This window comes from Hylaeus volcanicus, chromosome 8, assembly GCF_026283585.1.
Source record: "Hylaeus volcanicus isolate JK05 chromosome 8, UHH_iyHylVolc1.0_haploid, whole genome shotgun sequence".
Taxonomy (NCBI): Eukaryota; Metazoa; Arthropoda; class Insecta; order Hymenoptera; family Colletidae; genus Hylaeus; species Hylaeus volcanicus.
The window spans coordinates 12,492,161-12,503,668 of NC_071983.1; the positions used below are offsets into that span (position 1 = coordinate 12,492,161).

Consider the following 11,508-nt stretch of genomic DNA (forward strand, 5'->3'; position numbering starts at 1 on the left):
CAAAGAAGCGAAGATATTCTGGTTATCGTAAAGGCTGATTGCAACATGTTTAGTTTTATTGAATAGATAAAGATTTAAAATTTATGGCGAATATAATGATTTTTGAATAGAATATGTTTCCATCTATACAAAATTTCCAAACTTCACGATATTCGTTTTTGTCATGGGTGTATGCAGCCCATTAACATTTTAAACAATGTGGACATACACATGTTAACGTCATACTTTGGTCTGCGGTATTGTGAACGTACACGTAAGTCATACATTGTGTATTTTGTGTCAAAGCAACACTGCCGCTCTTATCGGCTCGACGATGATTTATATTATTCGATAAACTCAAAAGGTAAGACAATTACGTCAGTGGATAGGTGAGAAAAATCAACACCGACTTCGGGGCGATTTTACATCGTTCCTTTCAGTCACGTTACGTTGGAAAGAACCGTTATAACTCTTTCGATAATTAATATTTTTCAAACGAATTTTGAAAAAAGGGGTAAATACTTTTTCACATAATAAACTACACTTTTTCATATGCAATTATTAATGATTCTACTTATTTTTTAATACAAAATAAAAATTTGGTATTCTTCTCTCAGCAACATATTTTGAAAGTTAGTAATTTTTCTTTGCACGGTGTTAACGAGAACGATTGTCAACGTGTACAGCAACTTTACAATACTTCTCGACTACGTTCTAAAACGAAATTCAAGCGTTGAAATTGTGCCTTATCGCTTTAACGTACACACAGTTATACACATAATGCGTATACGTAATTTCAGGGTCGATAGTGACGAATCAAAACAATAAACTGGAAACGTGTATAAATATAAATTCGAAAAACATTAATTATCGCATTTGTGAACAATTTATGATGTATTATTATATTTATAGTATGTTTATGTGAACATTCATAAATCTGTTGTATGTTACGATAAATAAGATCAATTAACTCCACTTTTTGAAAAATCTTAAATTCTAGTGTCAAAGCACTTGGCATAGTCACAACTTTGAATATTTCATCGCATTTCTCAATTTTTTGTTTTATGGAGTTAATCGATTTGTGCACAGAACGGCTCATATGACACTCTCAATAACGCATACCTGCGTCAACCGAAGCCGAAGTGTTAAGTAATAAGAACAATGAAAAATGCTAATTTTGCATCCAAAGTTTCCTGCTTTACTAATATTCTCCCATAAATAATCTTTAAACAATACCGTTCCGATGTGTTTCGTACTTTTTAAAATTACTCAATTATTTAAAACGTATTTGTGTGAATGTTCTGTGACAATGTTTGCAACAGAAAACTAATTACAGCGGGTGTAGAAAGTATTCGTACATCGATCATTTTCCAAAATAACTATGTAAAATTGTAATTTATTAACTTATTTTTTATGAACAATGATATTCTATATATTCTCGGAAATCTGTAGAATAGATAGATAACAAAAAAGAATTAATTAATTAACAAGAAAAAAAGAATTAATCGATAGAAATGTTGAAGCAATCAAGTATTCGCGCAACTGTTCCATTTTTTAAATTTAATTAAAAAAAAAAAAGAAATTTACATTAATTTACAAGTATATAATACTTCCTTCGTGGGATTTCCTTTTGATTTTATAATTATTGTAACTGCGGGATCTTTTTCCATTCCTTTATTAGAACCTTTTTTAAAAGTACTTTACTGGAAATTTGATGTTTTCTAACTCGTACGAAGCAATAAACTAATGTGTTTGCGTCATAAGAGTCGTACAAATACTTATTGCTTCTATACTTTTACTCACTTCTCGCATTTTTTGTTAATTTCACAAATTATATTAACTAATAAATGTTGTTTGGACTATATCTATCTTAGAGACTTCCGAGAATATGTGAAATAGCATTGATTATAAAAAGAGAAGTTAAGAAGCTACAATTTCACACAAAAGTTTTTTGGGAAATTGATCGGTGTACGAATACATTCTTCACCCACTGTATATTTACGAATTTACTTGACCCTACCAAATCCAGTTTCAACGATATACAGTGGGTGTAGAATGTATTCGTACACCGATCAATTTCCCAAAAAACTTTTGCGTGACATTGTAGTTTCTTAACTTCTTTTTTTGTAATCAATGATATTTTACATATTCTCGGAAGTTTCTAAGGTAGATATAGTCCAAACAACATTTACTAGTTAATATAATTTGTGAAATTGACAAAAAGATGCGAAAACTGGGTGAAAGTATAGAAGCAATAAGTATTTGTACGATTCTTGTGACACAAACACATTAGTTTATTGCTTCGTACGAGTTGGAAAACATCAAATTTCCAGGAAAGTACTTTTAAACAGTTGCGCGAATACTTATTGCTTCGACATTTTTATCGATTAGTTGTTTTTTTTTCTTGTTAATTTCGCAACTTACATAAATAGCTACTTTTTTTTTGTAATCTATCTATTCCAGAGATTTCGGAGAATAAGTAGAATGTCATTGTTTATAAAAAATAAGTTAATAAATTACAATTTTACACAGTTTTTTTTGGAAATTGATCGGTGTACGAATACTTTCTACATCCACTGTACATAGTACTGTATACGATAGATGTACATACGTTGAACGTAGGTATCGTTAAAATTGATTATCCGAACAGTGTGTCCCCTAATTCATTGGAATAATCGAACCATTACCACTTTAAATGGTTCGAATAAACGACTCGACTCTGACATCTCTATCGAAATATCACCGCGACATCACGCGGCAAATAAAATTGTGTGCCTTGGAAAGTACCTGCGGTATCAAGGTCAGGCCCACCGTCAGACCAGCAACTAGGTCACCCAATGCGTCGTTTGTTCTGTACAGGGGTAGCCATTTTAGAACAGGAACTCTGTTCTTGAGTAGTTTCTTAAAGTTGAACGCGGTCATGTTTCTTCCTTCGTTCGAACCAAATGTCCGTTAGCCTCGAATTCTCTTCTCTAGTACATCGTGACGATTCGGCGTTCTGGAACGACACCGACGTGACATTTACAGAAGAAGACGCACCGACGTCGACAACAGGAAGAAGCTCCTCCTAAGTTCGATCGACAGATCTCTGTGTTACGCAACCAGCGCGAGCGGTCCCATTAACCGACCACGGCGCGGCCTTTCGATTCACTGTCAGTCAAACAATCCGACAATTAGCAAATCCACTACGAGACAATTAGCAAATTTCGCGAATGATTCTTTAGTCTGTCGTTTAGCGTCACCTGATGGCCGGTCACGTGAGACCGATTAGAGCACGTGATTGTCCTGTTAGTTACTCGTACGTCACCAATTCGCGTGATTTACATTTGCTTTTGCTCTAGGACGCGTCATCCTTCGACTCGAACGAGATCCCGAGGGACTCGTTGCTAGTACCGCGAAAGGAAATTCGGGTTCGAAAAAGAACGAAACCATCGACACCCCGCTGGTCACTGCGTACAATTCACTTCGAATTTCACTTTTCACCGCTATTCGGAACTTAGCGGTGAACTTCGGAACATATTCTTGACCGGTATGCTCGGCGAAGGAGTTCCTCGAGTAGGACAGGAGAGACTTACCGATTGATGCGACGACTCGTACCTGCTCTATACACTGATTAAATCTACAGCTGTTTCACACGTGCCAGAGGTCTCCCTCCACTTGCCGGACCCGCCGATACGGTCGTCGTCCAGGATACGAACGCATGCGTCGGTCCTCTTCTCTAAACGGCCACTGGGTTCGGCAGGCTGCAGATTATCACCAATTCAACCAGCAAATTGGCTCGCCTTTTTTATGGGCCCTTGTCCGGGTTTGCGAGTATTCTCGAGCTTCCTGCTGGCTGATTTTAATTCTGGATGGCCCATCGTTCGCAGGTTTTTTCATTTGATTCGTTCGTTACATCATCTCCTATTTTTATTCTAATATTCAGACTCTTCTCGCGTATCGGCTTCGGACTATCGATGACATTTTAGGATAAACGTTAACGGAACTTTTTCGATAAGCGATGCACTTTCTAAAACAGGCTTTAGAATTTATTTTTTTAGTAAAATACTAGAGAGTCAGCGTAGTTGTGGTTTACACTTGAACGCCATCATCGTTCACGTTTAAAGGTCTATTTACATATATCCGTAACGTGTCTGTTCCGTATCCGTTCAGTTCCGTAATGTTCCATCAGTGTCAGTGATTCGAAATATTCTTCTGTTGTTTTTGAATGGGCACGTTCACACACGTCCGACACCGCTCCGTGACGTTATCGATACGCTACGGATACGGAACTGACACGTTACGGATATGTGTAAATAGACTTTCAATCATCTGTATTTTCACATAAAATAAAAAAAAACTAGGTTGTATTTCGTATCAATTGAAATTAATAAAAGATATAATTTTAAAATCCCCTTAGGAAAGCTCTTTATATAGACCGTATTAATTAAGGTATTACTTCCACTTAGGGAAGTCCTGTTTAGGAGGATTGTAAACCAAACAATTATTAATTAGATCGTTTTCATACATATCTGATCATGTTTCGGAATAACACATTATAATTTTTATGCAGTTATCGCACTTTGAATACGTTCCACGATTTCCACTGCAGTATTCGTGTAGTCAAATGTCAAAAATAATCTCAATGTATATAAATGTGGTTATCTTGCGAACTGGAATTATGTTAATAGCAGCAATAGTATTTTCATCTCCTGAAATAGTTAAACTAATTTACATACATACATACTACATTCTTTTCGGGAAAGAAATTAGGGAAAGGTGCCTTTCTTTCTAGCTCTCGTCTTAAGATGAATTCAACGACCATGACCTCTTCGGATGTCCTCGAAGGTAAGAAAATGAAAATTTCTACTAAAGATGACGATCTCTTTGTGTGGGTGGTAATACCTTGTGCGAAATTACAATCAATTCAGGAACCTTGGCTAAATGAACACGAGCAATTTAATGAAAAATTCACATCAAATGTTCGAAATGAAATCCGTGTTGTTGTAGGCACAATTTAGGAAGTTTGCATTGGTTGTCCTTACGATACTGTCTTAACAAACTTCTTTGCAACTTCTTGGATTCGCTGCTTTAAATGTTCCTGGTCTTTTATTGAAATTGCACAAGCTATCGACCATAAATGATCCTATAGAAAAAATCAAGTAGCAAGAAATCAGGGGATCGTGGATGGCTGAGCGATAGGGGCCCAGTGCTGAGCTAATGTTCTCCAAATTTGAAGTTTAGGTAATTACGTACAATCCGAGGATTACGAGGTGGACAACCGTCTTGCTGGACATGAATACTTTGCTGAATGTCATCTGGGAATTTTTGCATCAATGAATGAAGGAGAATTTAAATAAATAAATTTGAGATGTTAAATTGTGTTCATAAAAATAACATCCAAGTATTAAATATTTCCCTGTCAGGTTACCGCATATACTTGAAAAATCGTGAAAAGTGTTACGTGGAACGCCCTGTATACGACGCCATTTGTTTTATTAAGAAAAGAAAATCCTGTAGTCTCTTTCGGAGAAGCCATTACGCCGTGCTTGTTATGCACTCCTTCCGTAGGAAACGTTGATACTATTAATTCGAAACAAGCATCGCAAAAAAAAAACAAACAGAATTGCGTAAAGTTCCGATTGTATCACCAGTGGGAACTCCATCATCGATTATCAAAGAATGCGTCGAACTCGCGTAAGCACATTCTCTCTTGTTTCGTTTCGTCGCGGTTCTTTTATAGTTCCGATCCTTTCTGCCAGCATTTTCCCGTATGGATCGTACGATTGAAATTCTTGGAGTGTATCGAGCGTGGCAAGCGTGCCTGTAAATTACAAGGACATTTTGTGTTCTTGTATGCCGACGTATCATGAATGTTAATGCCCGTGCATGCACGATAACGCTCTTGCTCGAAAAACGGAGCGAAAGCTTTCCATGTTGCTTATGCGAACGCGCTCAACGTTTCTGGCAAAGAGCTACAAGAGACGGTGAGGATTGGTTGTCGATAGGAAGACATGTAAAACATTCATCGATGATGTTTAAATCTCTATCACGATCGCGTTGACAAACATACTTTGTAAAGAAAAGATAAGGACTCTGAAACCTCTTTTAGGAATCCTTTTATATGAACCAAGGTTTCTTTTTTACACTTCTTCTCTTTGAACGCTTAGACACTTTTTTTTGCTGAAATGTCGATTAACGTGGTACTCTAGTGCGAGACACGATTTTTTACTTTAATTTTCGGATCAATTTGAAAGAGTTCTGTAATACCTGTTCCAGCACAAATTGGTAGACATATTTATTTATATTTCAACTACATTTGCAATCTTTTTTCATAGGATAAAAGTTAAAATTGAAGGAATAGCAAGCTGACGTAAATAATTGTTTTTAATAAAATTGTTTCGTGGCGTGGAAAACCGCGTTTAAAGTTTTATGTATCAGTAATCAGTATGGATACAAAAACAAATTATATGTCCCACAAAAGCCTTAAAACTTTTTCATTCATAAAGAATAATTGATAATTGGATACTCAAAAACATAGAGCACAGAATCACTATCACGTTTGTGCGAATAATTACGAACGAATGAGTTGAAAAGAGGAAAACCAGCTCGTCGAAGCGAGAATGAAATTATCTGTATCATAGGGGAGCCCCTACCCCCCAAATATGATAGGGGGCTCAAATTCATATTTAGTAAACAGAAGGAGATACAAGAAATGATCTCTCCCCTATTCTATGGATAGAAATTTCTATTTAATTTTTCGAAGACAAAGCAAGCTCAATTTGTATTTTTTACATGGTATACAATAAGAAAACATTAAATGCTCACGAAATACGTAAGAAGCCAAAATGAATATTTGAAGAAATGTAACGTGAATGATTTCAACGAGAATAATCCACGATGCACAATTTACGCAATGAGTCAGCGTATGTTTGCAAACAAGACAAAGAAATATTTTTTTCTACCAGTTAATATTGATACAGTTTGAACCGAATCATTTTTTATGCGAGATCCATAAATCTATCATAATCCGACGGTTCAATGCAAAATTACCATTGTTTGGGAAAGACGAATAACAATTGCAAATATAATTGTCATTGCATCCGAAGCCTCGAACGTATTTCCATTCTGTTACGTCAATAAATTAGACGTTCTTGTCGAGCAAACAATTGGTAATGGAAAATTTGAACTGTAAACTTTTATGAATTAATTATGTATCTATCTCCTCTGAATAATTATAATTGATTCTAATGAATTGAATAAGATTGAATGTAGTTAAATAAACACTATTGTAATAAACAGAATTCAATTTTTTGAACTTTAAGCACAGTCTGACTCAATTGTAATTACTGATATTCTCAGAAATAAAGTAAGGAATTTAATTATCTTAGCTATTGTAACCATTCGTTCCTTTTTACACATTGTAATGTAATGCAGATTCTACTAGATTTTAAATGCTTTATACAATTATTTATTAAATCATTGAAATTACTATTTATTAAAACTGATTGTCTGTATTCTTATCAAGAGAACAGCCAAAGCCTAAGATCAAAGTTAAAGAATGTTTAAAACACTAATTTACATTAAATACCTATAAAACTGTACACATAATATAATGTTAGACTTCGTGAGACAATTAAGACTCACTCGAATTAAAAATTCAAATTTAATAAGATAGAGTACTTACATGTGCGTGTATCTTCATACTCTATTGTTATTTATTCATTACCAACAACTTACTATTATTTATATTATTATTTCATATTCACTAACAATTGCGTAATTGCTACACAAGAATAATAATAAGTCATTAGTGAATAATAAATAAGAATAACAGTAACCAGCAACAGTAAGTGGTTAGCAAATAAGAAATAATAAGAAATAAATAAGCCGAAAGTTATACTACCCTAAATTACAACGCTTATACTTATCATCTGAATAATTGATTTAGCTTAAATTGAATAGTTAATGGGAGTATAAAGTGAAATGGACATTTATTCTTATCTTTTCCACTTTTCATCATTATCTATGATACTTTCTATTAAAAATGTAAGCTGGAAGCGGGCATCATTGAACCTTCGATTTTCTCAAGTTTCTTTCTCAGACTCGCTAAATTTTGGTTAGTGTCTCGTCCGATTTAAGTCTTTCTACTTGCCCGTATTTGTCCATCACGTCACCCTGTGATTATACGTCCACGCGTTTATTTGCAAATGTAATCGTGAGTCCTAAGAATACTTACGACCAACTGTTCGCGACGATCGAAGATTCAACAAGCTGGTGAGTTCATGGCCCGAAAAATCCTTTCGCTTTCGGCTGCCAGGGTCTGCAAGAAGTATTTGTATTTATTTAAAAGCATCAACACGAGCGAGACAATAATATTTGACCAATCATGTAAATATCCATGAAGTTATTTAACTCTTTTTTAAGTCTTTAACTCTTTCGACTCAACTTTTGTATATTTGGATTCTATTCGTTTCTCTTTTAGAAATCAATTGTATTAAATTAAGGTTGGCCATAAGTCAAAGGTCGTAGCCAGATAAGAAGACCTTTTTTAAACATAGGTTCCTGTGAGTCTCAATTTTAATTTGGACAATGACAACCAGATGTATTCACTGGGACATATATGTGCCACTAAGGTCGAAGGCGTTAAACTATTACCTTAAATAAACATTCCAAATTTTATAAATAGTCATTAACAGTTTTAACAATTTGAACTCTTCGGAAGTACCGTTGTGGAATTGCAGCAGTATACAGTCTAAAATTGTTGTAACACAATTGATTCTTAAATCTGAATTATAATTAATGAAAAGGTTGCCTGACAACTAAAAATATTTAAATAAAGATTCATAGTTTATCGTTTGCAAACTCGCGCTGTTACCTTGCGGTATATTGGCGTCCTCTATACACAAAGAATCCAACTTTATCGAGGTATATAAAGGTCCTTCCACTATAGATGGCTCTACAAGCCCGGAAACGGAAATTTATTTAACGTGGCTTACCATCCTTCGATAGCTATTGCACTAATTACAAAATTACATGTTTCTCTCTTTTAACTTTTTCACATACAAAGTCTTACACATACGTGTTTACGTTTCATCAGTTTTCTTACATATAAAACAAATTCTCTACTATTGTCTGCATATAAATGTAATTTTACATTGTAACTACCATAATTCGACTAATAATTGTCGATTAGTACATTAATTGTCTAATGCCTAGTTTTTTAAATAAATAAAAATACCGAAAAGCGAAGTGGGACCTATTTCACGACAAATTTTGCCGGTTCGCCGAGAGATGGCGTCACATTTTTCATTCATTCATTCATTTATTTAAAGTGCGAAACTTATACAAAGTTATTGCACTACTGCTTACTTATTACTAACTTATTTTCATTCTTCTTATCATCGTCTTACATGACTCCTGCATTGTTTTAATACTGCTTGCAGTATCTCTTACTTGTCATCTATCGGGGCCCGCTGGACCCCCTCTAGCTCGGGTACCTCGGGGTTTGCTAAGCCCGTACCGTAGCTTCAAAAAACACCGCTACAGCCCCTGAGGGCACGCGTCACATTTTTCGGTATTTTTATTTATTTAAAGAACTTGATATCAGTCAATTATTAGTATTACGAATCAACAATCAGAAGCTGAATTGTGATAATTGCTTTATAAAATTATATGAATATGCAGAAAAAAGTAAAAAATGTGAATACATATGAAAAATTAGTTCTGTTACCGCCGCTAATTGATACAAAATTGATATTCAAAATACGTATAAGCACGAAGTAATACAAACAATTTCTAATGCTCTTTTAACAGTTCCTTGTAACAGTTCTCAGTAATCTTTGATGTTTGCTTAAGTAGTTTAATTTCTTGATCTATAATTATTATTTTTTTTAACGAAAATTGACACTCAAGTGAATAACCATCAATCGGTGAATAGACAAAGTTAATTTTAGTTCCTTTTGGAAAAATCTGTGTAGAAATACTTCCATTTGTTTTGTTTGTACCTGTTGTGTTAGGTTTTAAAGACACGGAGTTATGTCGTTAAACAACTAAAACAAACTAAAAGAACTAAATACCGGAGGAATTGCGTGATACTTCATAAAACTCGAAGAGCTAATAGTAAATTTTCATCCTCGAAGTCGTATTATTCTTTTCCAGAGTCACGCAACCCTCATCGAACATTTCCTGATCGTTGTCGGTGCCATCTTCCACGATACGGCTATCCCAAACGAATTACCATACAATTATTACGACCATTAAGTCGTACCTTTTTTTTTTTGTTTTGTTTTATTCGCTATTTATTTATAATTCCAACGGACAGTCGGACAGCAAAGATGCTTCTGCTGTCCGTCTAGATGCGCGGATAATTGGTGGCTCGATGATACCGGAAGTGACCTTTTTTCGCATGCGTTCAAACTAGTCGTGGTTGCGAAAAATTACGTAAAATCGCCAGAATCGCGTGACGAGGAGACGTGAACAAATAGGAATAAACAAAGACAATAATAACTCAAAGTTATCATTTCAAAGTAGTCACCGTCTATCTATCATTTACATTTCTCATTATATTCACTTCAACTTTAAGAGACTACAGAGTGAAATTATTCGAAAATAAAATTAAAGGGTCATTTTTATGAAACTCTATGATTTCATTGTGATGTGATAATTCAAAATAGAGAAAAACATTAAAACTGACGTAGAAGGTATGAAATAATTTCTAGTTAATTTATACGAATACTCAACAACTCAAGATATAGTTGCTTAAAAGTATGAGAAAATGCAGTAAAAAGTATAAAATAATTTCTATCGGAACTCCATTATTACTCACCAGCTTTTGATGAATTTCATTAAATTATTTTTTCACTCGTTGCCTCCTTGCTGACTTTTTTTCACCATTTTGAAAATTTGATAACAATTTTTTCCCATGATATTCTCATTCCGAAAGGTTCAAACTAATATCCTGAATTTTTACGAGTGGTTCGGAACGATACTGACAACGCGGCAATCGTTTAAACATGGCTGGGGTCATCGCGAGTCCCCGTGACCGGCGCGTGAACAATTAAATTTATTGAATTTATATAAATGTATTATATTTGTATAAATGTACGGCTATCGATATCATGCCATGTTTCCAGAGTAATGTACATTAACCCTCCGAGGTCACACGTTCTGGAAATAACGCGCCGGCCACAGGGGCTCACAATGACCCTAGCAATGTTTAAACAATTGCCGCGTTGCCAGTATCGTTCCAAACGACTCATAAAAATTCAGGATATTGGTTTGAACCTTTTGGAATGAGAATCTCCAGAACGTGTGACCTCGGAGGGTTAATGTACGTTACTCTGGAAACATGAAACATGATATCGATAGCCGTACATTTGTACAAATATAATACATTTATATAAATTCAATAAATTTAATTGTTCGCGTTAAAAAGAATTACAAACATTGACCTGCCCTAGCTGTTTTAGAAGTATATGGCCTTTGATGTTCCATCGAACCGAGCAGAGAAGAAAACGATCCCAGGAAGTCGAGAACGCTATGGAAATC

The 11,508-nt window shown here is 34.7% G+C and overlaps 1 protein-coding gene across 3 annotated transcripts in view; it reads right to left on the reverse strand.

Annotated features, from left to right (window-relative positions):
* Positions 1 to 3,702, reverse strand: part of LOC128881459 (sodium-independent sulfate anion transporter-like) — a 10,765-nt gene extending 7,063 nt beyond the window's left edge. Inside the window, exons 1-2 of one of the 3 annotated variants that reach the window (XM_054132510.1) lie at positions 3,555 to 3,702; positions 2,767 to 2,977 (exon numbers count right to left, since the gene is read on the reverse strand). In XM_054132510.1, coding sequence (XP_053988485.1) covers positions 2,767 to 2,901 — 135 coding nt within the window. In that variant the 5' untranslated portion in view covers positions 2,902 to 2,977; positions 3,555 to 3,702. The other 2 variants (XM_054132507.1, XM_054132509.1) reach the window with 2 other exon arrangements.
* Positions 3,703 to 11,508: the final 7,806 nt, after the last annotated feature.